At 38.0% G+C, this 23,111-nt stretch overlaps 2 protein-coding genes across 2 annotated transcripts in view; both read left to right on the top strand.

Annotated features, from left to right (window-relative positions):
• The window catches only part of ALCAM (activated leukocyte cell adhesion molecule), a 219,686-nt gene extending 201,554 nt beyond the window's left edge, over nucleotides 1-18,132 (top strand). The window contains exons 15-16 of the mRNA XM_012476684.2: nucleotides 13,021-13,133; nucleotides 15,706-18,132. Of these exons, the coding sequence (XP_012332107.1) occupies nucleotides 13,021-13,108 (88 nt within the window). The 3' untranslated portion in view covers nucleotides 13,109-13,133; nucleotides 15,706-18,132. The remainder of the gene's footprint in view (nucleotides 1-13,020; nucleotides 13,134-15,705) is intronic.
• Nucleotides 193-6,035, top strand: LOC105734395 (transforming acidic coiled-coil-containing protein 3-like). The gene is given in 6 exon segments (XM_064374425.1): nucleotides 193-312; nucleotides 2,841-2,987; nucleotides 3,340-3,454; nucleotides 3,457-5,001; nucleotides 5,004-5,024; nucleotides 5,027-6,035. Coding segments are annotated over 6 exon segments (2,748 nt in total). The 3' UTR covers nucleotides 5,827-6,035.
• Nucleotides 18,133-23,111: the final 4,979 nt, after the last annotated feature.

Below are 23,111 nucleotides of genomic sequence, written 5' to 3' on the forward strand. Positions count from 1 at the left end.
ACTAGAAAGATTTACAGAACTTACTAAAATCTATTATATTCCTTGTTATATTTATTACAAGAAAATATTACATTAAAAATCAGCCAAGGGAAGAACAAATAGGGCAGAGTCTAAGAAGATTCCAAATGTGAAGTTTCCGTAGTCCTCAGAGATACATTATTCTACCAGCATTGATTGATGTGTGACAAAAGCATGGAGTATGGCCAGCCTGAAAGGCTCATCCGAATTTCAGTATCCAGAGTTTTTACTAGGCATTATTACATAAGCATGATTAATTGGCTGAACTTAACCTCCAGCCTGTCTCCTCCTGAGGTTAGACTGATATCACATAGCTCAAAGTTCCCTCCTTCAACTATGGTTTGTCTTTCTGGTGTCATTATACCTCATCCTAAGACTAATGAGTAGAAGGCCCTGCCCTGAGATATCTCACTAGCATAAACTATCAGGTGTAATTTAAGGGATCAACATAGAAAAGAAAACCTGTATAACTCAGAAAATTCCAACTGTTTAGATGTTGCCTCCCAGAAACTGAAAACAAAGGTCAGATCTCTTTAGATGAAGCCAAATTCTTTACTACAAAGTCTCCTTAATCAGGTTAAATGACTTCTTTAATATTCCTAGATTACCAGTTCTTCACAAATCATTGTTGAATTTTCTCAAATGTTCTTTTCATATCTATTTAAAAAATCAAGTTGTTTACCCTGATAATATGGTAAATTACATTCATTGATTGTTGAATGGCAGGCCAGTCTTGCATTCTTGAAATATATCTCAGTCTATTATGATCTATCATAATTTTTACATATTGATGGATACTATTTACTAACATTTTATTAATAATTATTTTGCCTATGTTCATGAGGAATATTGATCTGTAATTTTATCCTATAACATCACCATCAAGTTTTGGTACTACAGTAATGTGGATCTTATAAAATGGATTGATAAAAGAGTCCCGTCATCTTCCTTTTCTGAATTGATTAATTCAGTAAATGATAGAATTCAATAATGAAACTAACTGGACCTTTAGTTTTCTTCATGAGAACTTGCTTCAAAACAAAATGTATAATTTCAATTTATAGATACAGAGTTGCTTCTTTCTGAATAAATTTTGGCAGGTTGCTCAAGAATTTATCCATTTCATTTAAATTATTGACATGTTTGCAAAAATAAAAAGTCTGCAGAATTCCTTTATCCTTTTCATGCATATAAGTTCTATAGTGATAACACCTTTTTGTTTTCTAATGTTGCTATTTTTTCTTTTATATTTCTCAGTCTTTATAGGGTATTATGAATTTTCATAATGACCTTGAATAACTTTTTGCTTTGCTTTTTATCTCTAGTGTGTATTTTTATTATTTTGCTCTTATCATTACTTTTTTCTTATTTAGAATTTCACTTCCTCTCCTTTCTCTAATTTCTTGAAATAAAAATTTTGATTCTTAATATTAGCCTTTCTTCTTTTATAAGACAAGCATTGAAATTATAAATTCTCTCAGCACTCTTACCTGTATTCCACAAACATTGGCATGTTGTGCTTTCTTATTCATTCAGTTTATGTTTCCCTGTGGTTTCTTCCTTGAAGTCAAGTGACCAGACCTGCATTAAATTCCAAATATTTCTCATTTAATTCTTTTTTGTCAGTACAACCTACTACATAATCTTTTAGTCTTTGGAAGTACATTGAGATTTATTTTTTGACCTAGTATGCAGTTTTTCCTTGTGAATACTCCATAGACACTTGAAAAAAAAACTTGTTGGGGGTTTTTGGGTTTAGTGTTCTGTAATTGTCAATTAGGTTAAGGCAAATAATAGTTTGTTTAAATCTTCTCACCCCTACTGACTTTTTTCAAATTATACAAATTCACTTCACATGTAATATTAGAAGGTAATAAGCATACACTTCCATTTCCCCTTCAAGCATTTTTTACTATTGCTGTTATTTATCTTACTTCTAAGTACTAAGCCTCACAACGCAGCCGTTATTTTATGCTCTGGAGTCTATTATCTGTTTTAAAAGTTAAAAACTATGAGAAAACTTTCTTTTGCATCTACTTATTTATTCCTTCCAGCACTCTACTTATTTTTAATAAATCTGAGCTTTTGTCTGATATCACTTTGTTTCATTCTGAAAAACCTCCTTTAACATTACTGGGAATGCATGTCTACCACCAATAAATTCTCAGAGATTTTGTTTTTATGATAATATTCTTATTTCATTTTTAATTTTGTTTGATATTTTCATGGGTACAGACTTCTATGTTGATACTTCTTATTAGCATATTGAGCACCTTACAGATGTCCCATTGCCTTCTGGGTTGTCTTGTTTTTAATGAGGAGTCATTGGATTTTGGCCAGGTGTGATAATGCACAGCTGTAGTCCTAGCTACACAAGCGGATCAGCTGGGCAGGTGGATCACATTTGTAATCCCACCACTTTGGGAGGCTGAGGTGGGCAGATTGCTTGATGCCAGGAGTTTGAAACAAGCCTGCCCAACATGGCAAAACCCTATCCCTGCTAAAAATACAAAACGTAGCCGGGCATGGTGCCACACGCCTGTGATCCCAGCTATGCAGGAGGCTGAGACACGGGAATTGCTTGAACCTGGGAGGCAGAGGTTGCAGTGAGCCGAGATTGCATCACTTCACTCCAGCCTGGCCACAGAGCAAGACTGGAAAGAAAAAAAAAATTAGAGTCCAGGAGTCCAAGGCTGCAGTGAGCTATAATTGTACCACTGCACTCCAGCCTGGGCAACATAGCAAGACCCCATCTCTGGAGAAAAAAAGAAGTAATTGGATATTATTTTTCACTGCTTTTGAAAATTTGTAAAAAATTTCAGCAGGGGCCCCGACCACTTCCCTGCAGCCGCAGACCTGCTGTACCCTCCTCCTCACCGCAGCCTTCTGTGCTCCGGAGTAAAATGAAAGCACCAGCCTGGGGCCGGTCCCTTGTCTGCCCAGAGCCCCCCATCCCTAGTGGCTACATAGTCAGTAAAAGCCCCGCTTGACCAAGGCTGGGCCTGCTGCTCTCCCGCGCTCCTCCAGGCCGTCGAAAGGCTTCCTCCAAGTCACTTTCTCCTTGAGTTCCAGGCTTGCAGGTCCCCCAGCGATCCAGCACCCCTTCCCCTGCCCTGTCCCCAGTTGTTCAGGCCAAAAACCTAAGCGTAGTCTGGAAGTCCCATTTGTGCCAGGGGCCAGGCTTGGGTCTGGTCTGGCCTCTCCGCCTCGGGCTGCAGAAGCCTGTGGTTTGCTTGCTTCCCTCCCCACCCACACAGAGCACCACAGTGGGCTTCTCAAGCCACAGCACCGACCTGCCCCGGCTACCCCCTTCTTCTCCAGGACCCTCCCCAATTTTGCTCTTCAAATCACAGCATCCCAGGTGTCCACCATCACCAGAATGAGTGTGCAGGTCTTAACAAAAATGTCAGCAGTAAAAAAAGTACAGAAAACTGCGACTTGTGTTTTCACCACTGGAAGTTACCTGAAGATCATCTGTTCCTTGTGAGTCACAGAAAGAAAATGTGCCACCCAAGATTGTGGCCAAAGCTACGAAAGTGACTTTTCAGACGCCTCTGCGGGATCCACAGATGCACAGGATTCTAAGTCCTAGCACGGCCAGCAAACTCGAGGCTCCTTTGGCTCAGGGTGACACCCTGGGACTGGAAAACTCTCACCCGGGATGGACACAGAAGGCAAACCAACAGCTCATCAAGGCAGTGGATGCCAAAACTACTCATGGAATTATCCAGATACCAGTGGAGGCTGACACCGACCCCCTGGGGGATGCAGGCCCAACCTTTGGCGGTAGCAGCTCCGGCAAGCCTGGCCCGGGCGCCCTGGCCGACCTGGACTGCTTAAGCTCTCCCCAGAGCCCAGGAAGTTCTGAAAACCAAATGGTGTCTCCAGGAAAACTGTCTGGCAGCCCTGAGCAAGACTTGGAGGAAAACGTTAGTTCTTATTCCTTAGACAAGAGAATGATACCCACCTCTGAGCCCCTAGAAGACCAGCCCAGGACAGAGTCCCAGCATAGAGCGGAGCCTCCGCACAGAGCCGAGAAGAAATGCAGGCCTGGTGGGGTCTCTGTGCCCACGGCAGTAGCCACTTGGCCTCCTGGTGTGATCCCCGAGGAAGCACTCGGAGGAGCGCCCCTGGGGGGTCTGCCTGGCGAGGCCTCGGCCTGCCCCGTGAGTGTGGGTGCCCCCATGCCAGCAGGTGGCACGCAGACCCTTACCTGTGCGCACACCTCTGCTACTGAGAGCAGAGGCCCGACCCTGAGTCTTCTGGAGGAAGCGGCTTCGGGTCAGATGGCCAGCTCCTCGAGGACTGGACCCATAAAACTTGACTTTGATTTCTCCGATGGCGCCACCAGCAAAAGGGCACCCCCACCAAAAAGACGGGGAGAGAGATCCAGCCTCAAGCCTGCCTTGAGGAGAGTGGCGGCAAGGCAGCAGCAGGCCCCGCGGGTGTTGGAAGAGGTCGGTGGGAGTGGAGGAGGAGAGGAGCCCCCGGAGCTGGCTTATCAGGGCTCTTTCCACCTCGACCGGGAGAAGCTGAAGTACCCAAACTTCACCCCGTTCGGAGGTGGCACCAAGTCTGGTTGCAGAGAGGCCCAGCCCCCAGGAAGCCCCAAGATCAGGCTGGGCCGGCCGGAGGCTGAACCGCGGAGTCCCACGGAGAAGCCGGGCTCCCATCTGAGCCAGCAGCTGCTTTCAGCCTTAGCAGAGGACACACCTGTGGTGCAGTTGGCAGCTGAGACCCCAAGAGCAGAGAGCAAGGAGAGAGCCTCGAACTCCGCTGGCACCTCGCTTCCCACGGGCTGTCCGGACAGTGAACCAGTGCCCACCCATCAGCAGGGGCAGCCTGCCTTGGAGCTGAGAGAGGAGAGCTTCAGAGACCCCGCTGAGGTTCTAGGCACAGGGGCGGAGGTGGATTACCTGGAGCAGTTTGGAGCTTCCTCGTTTAAGGAGTCGGCCTTGAGGAAGCAGTCTTTATACCTCAAGTTCGACCTCTCCTGAAGGACAGTCCTCAAGACCAGGGCCCATGGCCACGGAGACCAGCAGCACGCACGGCGTGGAGGAGCCTCCCTCAGGAAGTCCGCGGGAAGCCACGCTCCTGGAGTTGGATTTCTTGGGAGCACTGGACGCTCCGGTGCCATCCCCACCCCCAGGTGTCCCCGCGCCTGGGCGCCCACCCCTGTCCACCGGGCCTATAGTGGACCTGCTGCGGTACAGCCGGAAGGACCTGGACGCGGCGGTAAAGGCGACGCAGGAGGAGAACGAGGAGCTGAGGGGCAGGTGTGAGGAGCTCCACAGGAAGCACCTGGAGCTGGGGATGATCACGGACAGGTTCGAGGAGGTCAAATACCAGGTCATGGAGGAGGTTCAGAAACAGAAGGAACTTGCCAAAGCTGACATCCAGAAAGTTCTAAAAGAAAAAGACCAGCTGACTGCGGATCTGAACTCCATGGAGAAGCCCTTCTCTGACCTCTTCAAGCGCTTTGAGAAACAGGAGGTGAAGGAGGGCTACCGCAAGAACGAAGAGTCACTGAAGAAGCGTGTGGAGGATTACCTGGCGAGGATCACCCAGGCAGGCCAGAGGTACCAGGCCCTGAAGGCCCACACCGAGGACAAGCTGCAGCTGGCAAACGAGGAGATCGCCCAGGTCCGGAGCAAGGCCCAGGCGGAAGCGTTGGCCCTCCAGGCCAGCCTGAGGAAGGAGCAGATGCGGGTCCAGTCGCCGGAGAGGACCGTGGAGGAGAAGACTAAAGAGAATGAGGAGCTCACCAGGATCTGTGACCACCTCATCTCTAAGACGGCGAAGATCTGACCCAGAGCTGCAGCCCCTCCTGTCTGTCTGGCCAGCCGTATTGTCCAATTCTCTTAGGTGTCATTTTCTTTTTTCTGTCTTAAAACTAGATTGCTTTGAAAAGATGACTAAAGTTTCCTTTCAATGTAAAAAAAATTTTTTTCAGCAATTTTTGTGTATGTGTTTACCATCCTTCTTCTTCATCAGACTCCTAGTATACATATATTAGACTGCCATTATCCCACAGATCACTGTCTCACTGTCTCAATTTTTATTGCCTTTGCTTTTTTTTTTTTTTTTTGAGACAGAGTTTCGCTCTTGTTACCCAGGCTGGAGTGCAATGGCGCGATCTCGGCTCACCGCAATCTCCGCCTCCTGGGTTCAGGCAATTCTCCTGCCTCAGCCTCCTGAGTAGCTGGGATTACAGGCACGCGCCACTATGCCCAGCTAATTTTTTGTATTTTTAGTAGAGACGGGGTTTCACCATGTTGACCAGGATGGTCTTGATCTCTTGACCTCGTGATCCACCCGCCTCGGCCTCCCAAAGTGCTGGGATTACAGGCTTGAGTCACCGCGCCCGGCCTGCCTTTGCTTTTTTAAAAAGATTCATACTGCATTATTTCCATGTCTACAATTTAATTGTCACTGATTTTATTTCAGTTGCAATGTCTGATCTTCCAGTAACCCCATACATGAAATTATCATTTCTGATCTGTGTTTCTCAGTTCTAAAGGTTTAACTTTATTTTCAATCTTCTCTTTCTCTTATTATTATACTAATGATTTCCTTAAATTCTTACAAACTTCTGTTATTCCTATTTTATGATCCTTGCCAACTAACTCAATTATTTGTAGGGTTTTATTAATTTTTTCTCCTAATTATAAGTCACATTGCTCTATTTCTTTGTATGTTTAATAATTTTTGTTTAGATGTTGAAAATTTGAATGTTATATTGTGTTGAATTTTGTTTGGCAGCTGGCCAAGTTACTTATGGATCAGCTTAATTATTTTGAAACTTGGTTTTAAACTACATTAGGATGGATGTATCCAAATGAGTACTTGGAGAAAGAATCAAAGGAATGCTTATGTAAATTTCTCATGCTCTTTTCTTTGCATAACTCTTCCTCTTTCCTGCAATTTTCATTATCTTCTTCCAGCCAAGTACTTATCTCTGCCTCCTCAACTCAGTGAAAACTCTGTGTTCTGTTTGGGTCCTCATTTTTGGCACCACCAGAAAATGCTTCCAGGCACAAAGCCTGGATCGTCATCGAGTGCAGCTTGTGTCTTTTCTCTTAGAAATCATAGTACTTTGCTACCTGTCATCCAATGACAGAAAATACTTGTTCTTTTATTCTTTGTCTTAAAAATACACGTTTATGGCAAGAGAGCTAGCCCAGTGAAGCAACTGGAACATCTGTGGATTTTGGTATCCAAGAGAGGTCCTGGAACCAGTCTACTGCGGATACCAAGGGACAACTGTACTATTTACTTCATCATGATCATACATATTAAATGTTAGTATAATGGTCTTATCAATTACTGAGAAAGTGATATCAAATTATTCAATATAGATGCATATTTATTTATTTCTCCCTAATCATTAAACATCAATGGTTAATTTTATAAAGTTCTATTATGACACAGTTCTGCCCACGTCTTTATATGTAGCTTGTTTCGTTTTCATGCTATAATGGCAGAATTAAAAACAGTTGCAACAAAAGCCATATGGCCTACAAGCTTTAAGTATTTACAAGTCTAAATCTTTAAGAAAAAGTTTGTTAACCTCTGATGTAGAGCATTTTGTAGAGTCTTGCTTACTTTGTACAGTTTGACAGTCTTTGCCTTTTAATTGGAAGAGTTTACCAAGTTATATATTTAATTATTGATTATATGTAAGACCATCATCTCCCTGTTTTCTAGGTATTCTCTGTCCCTCTATCCTGCCTTCTTTTGAATTACTCAGTTAAGTTTTAGTATTACATTTTAATACCTCTACTGCCCTTTTAACTATACCTCTCTGTGTTCTTTCCTTGTGCTTGCTATAAGGATTACAATAAGAACTCAAAACAATCTACTCATGTAAAAAATCAAAGATTTTTGAAACATAATTCCATTTAACTTCCTCTATCTTTATTGCTATTGTCACATCTATTTCATCTGCATATATTATAAAGATAAACTATGTTTTACATATATATGCATATAAAGCATATATATTAAACAGTTGTCTTTTAAAGTATTTTACATATATACATTCTGTATTTTTGTATTCTTTCTTACATATCTGAGTTCCCATCTGGTGGTATTTCCCTTCGAAGAACTTCCTTTAGTACTTCCTTTAGGAAAGGTCTGCTGGTAATAATTTTTTCTACATTCTTTTCATTTAATTTAATATGTCTTTCTTTTGCCTTTAAGTGAAGGATCTTTTCACTGATACAGAATTTTGGGTTGAAACTTTTTTCTTTCAGCATTTTAAAGATGTTTAATTGTCTCTGGTGTGCATTTTTTTCTGATGAGACATTAGCTGCTATTTATGGTATTGTTCTCCTGAACAGATTTTCTGTGGCACTTTCAAATATTTCTTTTTGCTTTTGGTTAGCATGTCTATAATGTACTTGAGTGTGTTTTTCTTTTTGCATTTCCTCCTTCAGGATTTCTGAGCATTTTGGATCTTCAGGTTGATAGACTTCATCAAATCTGGGAAATTTACTCATTGTTCATTCAAATATATTTTTGCTCCATTCTCTTTCTCTTCTATTTGACTCCAAATACGCATATGTTAACATATGTTAGCCTACTCAATATCATCTCACAGGCCACCGAAGATCTTCTCACTTTTTTTTTTCCACTGCCCTGGACTCCACCATCTCCTCACTTTTTTACTGTTTTCTTTCTCTCTGTTTTCCAAAATCTGTAACTTATATTTGTGTCCTTAGGTTCACTAACATATTCTTAGGTCACCTCCAATATGATGTTAAGAGCATTTAGTGAATTGTTCAATATAAATATTCTAGTTTTCAGTCATAGAATTATTTTTGTTCAGATTTTTTGCTGCTGCTATTTCCATCTGCTCTCTCATTATTACTGTCTTTTCCTTTAAGCCATTGAGTGGATAATATAATAATTGATTTAGAATTTTAGCCTACTAATTCCAAAATCTGTAAATCTGTGTCACCTAAAGACATCCTCTGGACTTTGTGTTACATTTTTCTATTCTGTGTATGTATTGTAACTTTTTAATTATATAATGGATTTTATTATATAATGGTTTTTATTAAATGGATTTTGTGGGTGATACATTTTAGATTATAATTTCTGTTATATTTTTCTAAAGGATATTAGTTATTTTTCCTAGCAGACAATTACATTACTGGCTAATTGCTCTACATCACAAATTGCCCTTGTGATGGTTAATTTTACAGTTTGTATTCCATGTCTGTCTTAGGATGAATGTCTAGTACTTTTTTTTTTTGAGACGGAGTCTCACTCTGTCACCTAGGCTGGAGTGCAGTGGCACAATAATAGCTCACTGCAACCTCCGTCTCCCAGTTCAAGCAATTCTTCTGCTTCAGAGTCCTAAGTAACTGGGATTATAGGTACACGCTAATGTGCCTGGCTAATTTTTGTATTTTTAATAGAGAAGGGGTTTTACCATGTTGGCCAGGCTGGTCTTGAACTCCTGAACTCAAGTGATCCAACCGCTTTGGCCTTCCAAAGTGCTAAGATTATAGGTATGAGCCACTGCGTGCAGCCTGAATGTCAAGTTCTGACATACAGTCTTTCTTGGTTTTTCTGGGGTTTCGATACAAAGGCTGATGTGTTTGCTAAGCATTTCTGGCTTGGTGAAGTTCAACTCCAAACTGTGCGGGTAGTACCTAAAAATCTGTCAGGTTTCTAAGCCTTCTGATACTGCTTTCCACTAAGCTTTTTAAAATTTCTCCCACACATACTGTTCAAGGAGTCATCCAAGGAGATTACCATAGTGTGTACACAAATTTTGAATTCTTACCACTCTGTGACTGTCTCCTTTCTAAGAATTTTCTCCCTTGATTTCCAGCGTTTGTTCTACTTAGTCCATGCCTCCCAAGCTAAGAAGTGCCCTCAGAGGAAAAGCCATGAAAATTTTCTCTCAATTTCTACTTTATTTTTATCACTCTCAAACAGAGTCAAATAGTTCATTGTGTACTTTTCTGAGGGTTTATCATTATAAATATCAGAGCTAACAAAATACAATTTGGGTTTTTTTTCTCAGTATTACTCAAAACAAAATTCCTTGTAGTCCATGCTTTATTTCAAGGTTGTGAAATCATTTGCACACTCAATGAGAATATGGCTTTATTTTTACCATACAGGTCAAGACAAGTTGAAAAAAATTAAAATTGCAATTTACATTTCAGTAATCACTGTCATAATGTATTACATTGTTGATTTTTAAAATTTTATTTTCTAGGATTTACCTACTGAATGTCGACATTTTTATCTATCACTCTCTAGTTGCTCCAAACAAGTCATAATTCTTACTTTAGATAAAAGGACTAGCAGATAATGAAGTGAGTTTAAAAAAAAAAAAAAAAAAAAAAAAAAACAGACAAAAAGAGGAAGCAAAAGAAGTAGAGAGAAAAAGAAAGGAGGAATGGAATGGAGAAAAAATTAGAGGTGTGACAGAAAACAAGGAATGGAAGAAAAAAGAAAAGAAGAGATTTTGTGGATTATGTAGCTTCTTAAAATTGCCACAATATCTTACAGAGTTATAGAAATTATAGTTATTAGAATATATAGTTAGTATATATTAGAATAATTAAAGACATGTTCATGCATATGATTCTGTGCAGAACTATCTGGAAAAGTTGGATTAAGAATCACTCAAGTTTGTCATTTCAATGTGGTATTCTGTCTACCTGCTTGTAAAAAAAGCAGCTGGATATGTATGGACTTCATATTGGTGAGCACTAATATGTTAAGGAAAGTAGAAGGAGATAGTCATAAAGTATCATGTCAGTTCATCTTAGTAGAATAATGATCTTTTGGATGCCTACCATGTTCTAGTCACTGTATCATGTGCTATGGATAAAATATAAATATAACATTGCTATTATTCTCAAAGGGCTTATGGTCAAGTCAACGAAACTAAAGAGATTTCCCACATCTCAGTGTTTCATGGGGGAAATGGATGAAGAACTGAGCTAAGAGTTTGAAGGGAAAAGCTGGATTTCGCTGCATTTTTAGAGCTAAAGAAAGGGATACTTTCTAGGACATCAATTAGAAGCCTGAAAGAACCATGCTTTAAGAATAGGAGCAAGCCAAAGGAAGATCAAATTTTACTAAAATTGCAGTGGGGCTCCCACTTAGGTCAATACCTGATAGAATTGTGGTAATCAGCCCCTCGGCCTAACAAAGGAAAGGGGGAGCCATATCTGATAGAAAATAATGTTCTGTGGAGTCTCTATCGATCTTTTGTTCATAGGGTCAGCAAAATTAAAAAGGACAAGATATGCAAAGAGTCAAGAAAATACAACCAATAATCAAGAGAAAAAGAAGATAAGCAAACAACTGAGTTATTTGAATATTGTAATTATTTGAATTATTTCAATATTAGATAGATAAGGCAATGAAAATAACTATAAATAACATATAAGAAAATGTGTAAGAAAAGATACTCAAAAGAGATAAAAGGAATAGAGAATTAAAATGCAATAATTGAAAAGAGAAAAAGAATTATATCTTTCAGTTCCAAAATGTCAACTTGATTAAGGATAAAATTGACATTTGGAACTGAAAGACATTATATTAAACACTAAGTTTTCAATGGATGAATCTAACACAGATGGGCCACAGCAGAGCCCAGGAGAAGGAAACTGGAATAGGTGTCAACAGAAAACACCCAGATTGGAGCACTGAGAGGAAAAAGAATAGCCACGACAAACGAGAGCATAAGAAACATGTGGACACACACACAATGTCTAAATTATGTATAAAATTGAAATTCCAAAAGAGAGAAAGAACAAGAATAGCAATCAGCAGTAAAATAAATAAATAAATTTTGGCTTATTCACCCTCTGACATCCTATAGACCAATGAGAATGAACAATCTATAATCATATGAACCATTATATATGAATGTCCCAAACTTAAGGTTGAGTTTAAATAAAAGGCAAACACAAATGAATACAGGTGAGATGATTCCATTTACATACAAATTACCATTGCAGGTAAGGCTATTATGTGAGAATTCAGGTTGGTAGCAGCTTTTGGGCAGGAATTGACTGCAAGGGCATATAATGTCTGCAGTTGTTTCTTATTCTGGATGCTGGGAGGAAAGGAAGGAAGGGAGAGAGGGAAGAAGGGAGCGATCCACTCTTGGATATACAGCTACCATTTGTTCTGCTTTCTCCTAGTTACCTACAAAACCTTAATTGTGTAATTAAGAAAACCTGATTTCATTTCTTAAAGAATAGAGTCTAGGCATGTGTAATCAAAGTAGCCATTAAGGCATTGGTTTTCAAACTGTGGCAAGCAGTGGAATCACCAGGAGTTGTTTAACAGAGATCACAGGTCTCATCCCCACAGTTTCTGTTTCTGTTTCTGTAGTTCTGGTGTCGGCCCCAAGAATTTGCATTTCTCTCAAGTTCACAGGGGATGCTGATACTGCTGGTCTGGGGACCACAATTTGAGAACTAGCCATGTTAGAGTTGCTGTAGCTTCTGTTGTCAATGTTCTATCATGAACTTGATCTCAATAATCTTGTTTTTTATGTATTCAGTAAAAGAGAATCCATAAAGATAGACATAGGGCATTGGCTCAACTGGGATACATTATAGGGAATACCAAAAGGGAAAAGTCCTCAGTGAAATGGCCTAAGAAATTTTTTTTGCAGAGCTTAGAATGAAAATTTACACTATCAAATGATGAGTTACTTCAAAGAAAGTGGAGAGAAAAATAACTTAGCTAAAAACATGATGCATCAAGGTGTTTATATATAGTCTGTGTTCAAAATAATTCATTTTTTTCTCTTAGCATACATTTACTGCAACTCCATCACAAGCTAATTTCACTAGAATGTGCTTTGTTATCAGTCAAGGCTCACAGATGTGGAAATTTTTGCCTACCAGTTTGCTGTAAAACATTTGCTTTTCAAAGACTCATTAATTCAAATCTTAAATATAAAAGGTGAACATGTATGTGTCAATGTAATGAAGTTTATTTAATCTCTTACAGGACTGCATCAAAACATGTAAACAAGGACCTTGGTAATATGGAAGAAAACAAAAAGTTAGAAGAAAACAATCACAAAACTGAAGCCTAAGAGAGAAACTGTTCTAGTTGTCCAGGTGAGCAGTCTGTATGAGGTTCATAGAAATAATTCTCTGAAAAGTAGGAAACATCCTTAAAGATGAAAGGTTTTACGTTAAGATGCTCTATAATTACAGCTTTCAAAACAGGAAGATAGTTCTTCTTTTTTTACATTATTATTATACTTTAAGTTCTGGGATACATGTGCAGAATGTGCAGGTTTATTACATAGGTATACATGTGCCATGGTGGTTTGCTGCACCCATCAACCCGTCATCTACATTAGGTATTTCTCCTAATGCTATTCCTCCCCTAGCCCCCCACCCCCTAACAGGCCCCAGTATGTGATGTTCCCCTCCCTGTGTCCATATGTTCTCATTGTTCAACTCCCACATATGAGTGAGAACATGTGGTGTTTGGTTTTCTGTTCTCATGTTAGTTTGCTGAGAATAATGGTTTCCAGTTTCATCCATGTCCCTGCAAAGGACACGAACTCATCCTTTTTTATGGCTGCATAGTATTCCATGGTGTATATGTGTCATCTTTTCTTTATCCAGTCTATCATTGATGGGCATTTGGGTTGGTTCCAAGTCTTTGCTATTGTGAATAGTGCTGTAATAAACATTTGTGTGCATGTGTCTTTATAGTAGAATGATTTATAATCCTTTGGGTTTATAAATTCCCAGCAATACTGGTTTTATATTATATCCAGTAATAGGATTGCTGGGTCAAATGGTATTTCTGGTTCTATATCCTTGAGGAGTCGCTACACTGTCTTCCACAATGGTTGAACTAATTTACACTCCCACCAAGAGCGTAAAAGCATTCCTGTTTCTCCACATCCTCTCAAAACAGGAAGAGAGCTTTTCAAAAGAAACTTTCGTGACTCAGAAAGTGTTTTTGGAATAATGGAAACTTACAAGTCTCCCCTACTCCCTCCTCAAAATTGTAATTATCCTCTGAATGTTAAAAACCAGCTATGAGATGTTAACATTTAATTAGCATTTTATATTTTAATGCAAAAACTTTGAATGCAAAGAAGCTTTATTTTTTGAATTGGTGTTTGGGTTCAGTAAGAACAGATTCTAATACCTTAAATTTATTTTAAAGAAACAATTATGAAAATAATTTTAAAATATAAAAATTTTAGGCCTAGTGTGGTGGTTCACGCCTGTCATCCCAACACTTTGGGAGGCTGAAGCAGGTGGATCACTGAAGGCCAGGAGTTTGAGACCAGTCTGGCCAACGTGGTGAAACCCTGCATCTCTACTAAAAGTATAAAAATTAGCCGGGCTTGGTGGCAGGCACCTATAATCCTAGCTACTCAGGTGGCTGAGGCAGGAGAATCACTTGAACCCAGCAGGTGGGGGTTGCAATGAGTCAAGATGGCACCACTGCACTCCAATCTCAGTGACAGAATGAGATTCTGTCTCAAAACATAAAAAAAAAAAAAAAAATTTAATCTAGGAATTTAATAAAAATGTGAATGTATTTATACAGTCAATATCCCAAATCATTTTAATGAAAAGTCTAACAAACTTGTGCATGTGTGTATACATATATGCATATGCATTTATAGGTAGTATATGTGTATATATATGTATATATGTATCCATGTATCTATATGCATATATGTAGAGCCATATGTCTGTTACATATGTTATATATATTTATATATAAAATAGCTGTATGTGTGTGATTTTTAAGACAATCTCAAAAAGGGGTATGTTTTCATGGCATTGCCACTTGCAATTTGAGGTTCTCCTTTTTATTTGTGTTCATTAAACCAAGCAAATAGAAGAGCCATTTGGACTAACTATTTCATGTGTCTTTTAGAATAACTGTTACTATAGCTTGCCAATATGATATGAAAAGCCCCAACCACCACAGTAAACCTCGGGTTCATTATAAATAAACCACAAGTAACAAGCTGAGTGGTTCATCCAAATTAATCCCATAGTAAGGTTGGGGCATCGGAAAGTATTGTATTTAAAAGGATGCACACAGGAGAGAACAATAGAATAATTGAAATAAGACTTGTTTTTTAAAATCTGAAAGCCAGGATTTTACACTGATGGGGTGAAAGAAATCAGAACTGGATTGCTTCTCTATCTTACATTTCATTGGAGGTCAAGTATGCAGCATTTCCACATGACTTTTTTTTTGTTTCTTTGTTTTTTGTACTTCTCTAGGGTTCTTCTTCCCAGTCCTTTGTAAACACAGATTTTTAACTACCGTTTTCTTCAAAACTGTGTAGAGTAACTTAATGAAAAACTGTTCTTGAAGACAAATGCCACAAAATAGTGTGATTTGAAGGAATGATATATTTTCAACCAAAAGAGAAAGGCAATGGAATATTTTCTTGAAAAAACTTGTTATTAGTATTAATTAAGCATTCTTTACAAAAAAAACTATGAATAATTCCAAAAATTATCTGTAGAATGGATGCAGCAATGCCTGAGATTATAGATGGGCTTGGGGACAATGGAGTTTTATAAAAGGCCCTCCTGTAAAGTAGTTTACTAAATTACTTTCAGTACAAATTATCTATTGATTTTAAAAAATTGTTGCTATGGCAGCTTATTTAAATTATGCTTTTTTTCATTTCAGAGATAAAAATCATATAGACCAATTGAAGCATGAACGTGGATGGTATTTAAGACGTAAACAAAGACATTGACAGCAATTCATGGTTCAAGTATTAAGCAGTTCATTCTACCAAGCTGTCACAGGTTTTTAGAGAATTATCTCAAGTAAAACAATGAAATTTAATTACAAACAGTAAGAACAAGTTTTGGCAGCCATGATAATAGGTCATATGTTGTGTTTGGTTCAATTTTTTTTCTGTAAATGTCTGCACTGAGGTTTTCTTTTTGGTTTGCCTTTTATGTAAATTTTTTACGTAGCTATTTTTATACACTGTAAGCTTTGTTCTGGGAGTTGCTGTTAATCTGATGTATAATGTTTTTATTTCAATTGTTTATATGGATAATCTGAGCAGGTACATTTCTGATTCTGATTGCTATCAGTAATCCCCCAAACTTTCTCACAAGCACCTAAAACCCAAAGGTGGCAGCTTGTGAAGATTGGGGACACTCACATTGCCCTAATCAAAAATGATTATTTTTATCACAAGGGAGGGGAGGCTGAGAGTCAGACTGATAGGCACCATAGGAGCCAACTCTTTGATGTGCCACCAGCGGACTCTCAGAAATAAATCACAGATGCATACAGACACACATACATAACGGTAGTCCTAAACTGACAATTTTACCTATTCTGAAAAAGACATAAAACAGAGTTTGGTAGCACTTAACCTCTACAGACACCTGCTAATAAATTATTTTCTGTCAAAAGGAAAGAACACAAGAGTGTGTGAGAAACAGTTTGGAAAAATCATGGTCAACATTCCCATTTTCATAGATCACAATGTAAATCACTGTAATTACAAATTGGTGTTAAATCCTTTGGGTTCTCCACTGCCTTAAAATTATACCTATTTCATGAATCAAAGATATCAATCAGAATTGGAGTTTTTAACAGTGATCATTATCAAAGCTGTGTTATTTTCCACAGAATATAGAATATATATTTTTTTCGTGTGTGTTTTTGTTAACTACCCTACAGATATTGAATGCACCTTGAGATAATTTAGTGTTTTTAACTGATACATAATTTATCAAGCAGAACATGAAAGTGTAATAATAAAATGTCTATGTATCTTTAGTTACATTCAAATTTGTAACTTTATAAACATGTTTTATGCTTGAGGAAATTTTTAGGGTGATAGTATAAATGGAAATTTTTGAAGTAGACTGGATATGGGCCAATAGCTACTTGTGACTAGACTTTTAAACTTTGCTCTTTCAAGCAGAAGCCTGGTTTCTGGGAGAACACTGCACAGCCATTTCTTTCCCAGGATTTCCACAACTTTAACGGGAAGATAAATGAGCATCAGATTTCTAGGTATAGAACTATGTTCTTTGAAAGGAAAAGGAAAACTGGTGTTTGTTTCTTAGACTCATGAAATAAAAAAATTATAAAGGCAATGAAAAATAAATTGAAAATCAAATTCAGGCAAGAATAGGAATAATATTTTGCCACTTCTGCATTATTTAGAAACATATGTTATTGTACATTTGTAAACCATTTCCTGTCTGGGCAATAGTGACTCTGTTTAATAAAAGCTTCCTGTAGTGCATTGGTATGGATTAAATGCATAAAATATTCTTAGACTCAATGCTGTATAAAATATTATGGGAGAAAAAGAAAATATGTTATTTTGCCTCTAAACTTTTATTGAAGTTTTATTTGGCAGGAAAAAAAATTGAATCTTGGTCAATATTTAAACCAAAGTAAAAGGGGAAAAACCAAAGTTATTTGTTTTGCATGGCTAAGCCGTTCTGTTATCTCTGTAAATACTGTGATTTCTTTTTTATTTTCTCTTTAGAATTTTGTTAAAGAAATTCTAAAATTTCTAAACACCTGCTTTCCACAATAAATCACGAACACTAAAATAAAATTACTTCCATATAAATATTATTTTTTCTTTTGGTGTGGGAGATCAAAGGTTTAAAGTCTAACTTCTAAGATATATTTGCAGAAAGAAGCAACATGACAATAGAAAGAGAGGGTTATGCTACAATTGTTTCTTGGTTTCCACTTGCAATGGTTAATTGAGTCCAAAACAGCTGTCAGAACCTAGAGAGCAGAACATGAGAAATAGAGCTCTGGACTGAAAGCAGAAAGTTTGGCAGGAAAAAAGAGACAACTTTATTATCATCGCATCAGTGCCTGGATAAAGAGGAAAGCTTACTTGTTTAATGGCAGCCACATGCACAGAGAGGCTGAGAAGAAAAAGAATTCAAAATCTTCAACGATTGAGGATTCGGCTCTCCAACTTAACTCTTTGTCAACAGGAAACAGGTTTTGCAGGTTCAAGTTTCACTCCCTATATATGATTATAGGAATTGTATGTGGAAATGGATTAACATACCCGTCTATACCTAAAGATAATAAAACTGAAATACGTCTTCACAGGTCTCTCACAGCTGTCTGACTATTGTCTAAATTAGAATGTTCATGTGTGGAAAGTGATTATCTTTATCAAAGAGTGGAAAACTCACTGTGACTCCCCATCTTTCAGGAGAAGGAGTACAGAAAAATAAAATTCTCCATGCCTTCCTACTATCTCAGGTGGGCTACCTTAGCAAGTCCCTAGATTTCACCAGTGATTGATCCTGGAATACATCTGTCTTCAATGATAGGATCACACCTACTCTTGGGTGTCCCATGTAACTGTCCTAAGACCTTAATTAAGAAAACATTTTCATATTTGTTCACTTCTGCCAATAACATTCTATTCAGATTGTCATTTGGAATTACCCAGGCCTGAACTTTCAAAGAAATGTATTCCCTCCAAAATAAGGTAAAGCCAGCTGTGTACATAATAGAAGGAAATTAATGTTTATTGAGCTCATACTATGTGCTAAGGTCATTCATACATTAACAGTTAACAGTTGTAAATAGTACTAAATATCCTCCTCATTTAACAGCTGAAAACCTGAGGTTTAGAGAAACTTTATAATTCCCAAATGCACTTAGCTTTAAAGTAGATAAGTTGGGTAGCAAACTAGATCTAAATCCTTGCCCCAGCCTACATGATTCCCTAAATTTCTCTAAAGAATACTCCTTTTCATAATACGTGAAATTAGAAAACATTAATTAATACATGAACTGGTTATACCATTGATAAAAGGATTATTCTGAAATATTTAAATCATTCAAAAGGGCAAAATTCCATAATTTTTCAGTAGTATTTGGATTAAACTTATTAGACATGTTATTAGAATGTATAATATATTCCACATCATATTTTTTTTTTGAAACAGAGTCTCACTCTGTCACCAGGTGCCAGGCTGGAGTGCAGTGGCACGATCTCAGCTCACTGCAACCTCTGCCTCCCGGGTTCAAGCAATTCTCCTGCCTCAGCCTCCCGAATGGCTGGAACTACAGATGTGCGCCACCACGCCCAGCTAATTTTTTGTATTTTTTAGTAGAGACGGGGTTTCACCATGTTGGCCTGGATGGTCTCGATCTCTTGACCTCCTGATCCGCCTGCCTCAGCCTCCCAAAGTGCTGGGATTACAGGCGTGAGCCACCGCGCCGGGCCTCCACATCATATTTTTAAGAATCACATAGGCTATTAAATACTAAGTGCCTATAATGAGACAGATATTGTATTGGTGCATGTTTTAAATAATGTTTCATTGAATTTCTCTGATAGGAGAGGTGTGATGCCTATTTTAAAGATGAAGACAGTGGAAATAAATAACTTTGTCACAATTCCAGATACAGAGTGAGCCAGGATCCATGCTCAAGATGCTAAAGTTCAGGCTTAATTCATTATATTGTTTATCATCCCATTATAAGAATATACATCTATCTACACTTAGAGAGACTAACAAAAAGATAGATTAGCATTAAATAACCTATTTGTTTTTCTAGTAACTAATGCCATTGATATTCAAGGTAATATGATTATAAATACGACATATTAAAACTGCTTTGAAAATAAATGACTGTATAAATGTTAGCTACATTTTAATCTTATATCTAAGGAATTCAATGGAACTAACTCTACTATTTGAAAAGTCAGTGCAGTATATTTGGCTGTATAAGCATTATACTTTCACAATAGGATACGTCAGTTAAACACTGAACATATATTTCTCATGTAGGCTTTTTCATTAAAACTTTCTTTAAAAGACTTTATTTTTACATGAAGCTGGAAAACTGGGGCTCATTTTTTTTCTTAGCACCCTATCTTCACCTGTTCATCCTCATTCTAATCCAATTTCTTCTTTTTATCCTAATTCTGCTTCTCACATTTTTTCCTGATAAATGATTTTCACATGCACAAATATTCATTGGAAAATCAATACCCAGACAAATGACTCCAAAAGCAGATCTCATTCTCAAGTTATTTGTCTTATCCCTTTTTATTGGCTGTCTCTAGGAAAGGTTTTACCCTGTAATGATCAAGCCCCTAAATGGGAGAAAAGATCTTCAGTTAGGTATATAGATGCGTGCACATTGACACAAATAGACAGAGGCAGACAACACATACAGGCACACACTATGAGTTATTTAATCTCCCCTACCTTTTGTTTTTGGAAGAGAGAACATAGGATTTGCTTATCAGAAAAGGAATTGTTTGAAGGACTGCAAAATATTTGTCAAATAGAAAGTAGCCATGGAAATATTCATGATGCTTTGATGGGAGGCATTCATAAGTCAAAGGTCCAATAGTGAATTAGACTCAATAGATGCAATAAAATTTGTATGAGTAAACCTAATCATATCATCTCTATACTACCAAGAAACAAATGAGAGCCTCAATACCACAGATGCTTTAAATAATTTTTTTGTATACATCAAAAGACCATTTATTATCAGAGAGCAAAGGCTATAGTCTCCATAAAGTACAGTATTTTATTTAAAAAAAGAAAAATGTGAGGTTAGGCATAGTGGCTCACGCCTGTATCCTCAACACTTTGGGAGGCCAAGGTAGGAGGATTGCTTGATCCCAGCCTGGGCAACATGGCAAAACTCTATCTCAACCTCTACAAAAAACACAAACAATTAGCCAGGTGTGGTGGCACAAGCCTGTAGTTCCAGCTACTTGGGAGGCTGAGGTGGGTAGATCACTTGAACCCAGAAGGTGGATGCTGCAGTGATCGCTCCACTACACTCCAGCTTAGGCAACTGAGCAAGATCCTGTCTCCGGAAAAAAAAGAAAAAAAACAAGTACCTTTGGATGCTCTCAGCAATTCAATTTGGACTATTTGGAGCTAAATAATCAAAATAAAATTTTAAGATTTCCCAAAATTATTTTTCTTTAGATTCTACTTTCCCAGGTAGGACATAATAATTTTAGCTTCAATTAGCAGTTTAAATTCACAGCTTGATACATATAACATCTGAGAGTTTGACTTCCACAGAGATAGCAGTTTTGGACAGCTGTGTGTAATTCTTTGAATTCTCATCAGTAAGGAAACCACATTTTTAGTTAAATCAGATGTGGTTACTGCTTCAAAACTGATTCACAACACTCTCCCTGGAATGACTTATTAAGGAAATGGAATATTCTTTTACAAAAAGGTTTATATCTAAGCATTAGAGTCGTTCCCTGTATGCTAAACCATTTCTAAAAACCAAGTTTTCTCTGAAATTTTGGGCTTCTACATTGTTGGTAATAATTAAATTTCTTTTTCTAAGCTTGAAGATAATTGTCTACCAATACCCTTAAAATAGTCTTTAATTGAAAGACAAGTAGTTATAACCTATTGTTGAATGTGAGTCCAAGAAGAAGGACATTTAAAATATTTGTAGTTTTATTTACTATAATAAAATAATAATTTTATTTGTAGTAAATAAAACTACAAATATTTTAAATAGTTCTAAATGGTTTTTAAATAATTTAAATAGTTTTATTTACTATCAATATTTTAAATTACTACCAAAAGTAGTAATCCTTTTATAATATTTATTAATTTAGAGAGCTTCATTTTTGATATCTAATAGCTGCATAAAAGATGATGGGTTTTTGGTCATAAACAACACTTAACAGATCAGTCGGCCCTCATGTTCCTAACTGATAGATCTATTTACAGAGACATGTCATTAAAAGATTGCCTGTAGAGCCAAGTGCAGTGGCTCACGATTGTAATCTCAACACTTTGGGAGGCTGAGGTGGGCGGATTACCTGAGATCAGGAGTTCGAGACAAGCCTGGCCAACGTAGTGAAACCCTGTCTCTACTAAAAACACAAAAAAATTAGCTGGGCGTTGTGGGGGGAGCCTATAATTCCAGCTACTTGGGAGGCTGAGGCAGAAGAATTGCTTGAACCCGGAAAGCAGAGGTTGCAGTGAGCCAAGATTGCACCATTGCACTCCAGCCTGGGCAACAAGAGCGAAACTCCATCTCAAAAAAAAAAAAAAAGAAAAAGAAATAAACTCATTAAAATATCAAATATGTACTTCACAGTTATCATCACAGCACTTAACTATATTTTTTGTTGTCCTGATAATAATAGTAATTTATGTAATCAGTGTTCATCTCAAAGGTTTACACTGATTGAGAAATATTGTTGACTTCATGAAGTTTCTGCTCATAGATGGAGTGAACTTTACGTTGGTCCCCTCAGCATCATTGCCTAGCAGCACCTGGCATTGCACCAAAAAAAACCCAGTGCAGGGGCGGGGCACTTTTTTGGTTCGGCCTCCTCATTCCTCACTCTTATCATTGGAGATCACATATGAATGTGTGTATAGGATATGAATGGGAAATCTGCTTCTCAATTTCTCCTTTAAAATGATTTTTCTGAGCTTTTGATCCAATAAGGGAAATCCTGTGGTTGGGAGCAAAGTCAAGTGGGCTTCACCAAAATAGTTTGCATTCCATTTTTAAAATTAAAGTCCAGAATGGAGCAGCTGAGGTTTGGAAACTTGGATGAATATAGGGAGCGGTTCAGTTATGATTTGGATCTCCAAATCAGCTTGAATTTCCAGATTTAAATCACATCTGTTTATAATAGCAATTAACTGAGCTTCTGCTAAAAGATGCCTTTGTGTGATGAAGCTTGTGACTAACTATGGGCACCAGTCAACACAATTGGTTTTGTCCCTGGTTCACATTTTCTTCTTAGAGAAGAACATTTTCTTTTCTCCCTTTCCCTCCCAGGGCTTCTACAAGAGTGGGAAGTTTGTGTTCAGTTTTAAGGTGAGTCCCAGGCAGGCACGGATGGCTCTCTGGACTGAGGAGGCAGCAGCTTCTTAGAGGGAGCTACCACAGTGTAAGTCTTTTCCTGCCATCCCTGTCTGTGCAGGTACCAGAAGATGCCGCCTTAAGTTAAATGCTTTTGCAAAAGGCATCCTGTTGTTTCTTTAATAGTCCATTTATTGCATTAGTTTCCCTAACTCTTTACCCTTACTTATAGCCATATCCTTTGCCAT

This window comes from Aotus nancymaae, unplaced genomic scaffold (genome assembly GCF_030222135.1).
Source record: "Aotus nancymaae isolate 86718 unplaced genomic scaffold, 86718_ANA_hifiasm-v0.15.2.pri h1tg000011l, whole genome shotgun sequence".
NCBI lineage: Eukaryota > Metazoa > Chordata > Mammalia > Primates > Aotidae > Aotus > Aotus nancymaae.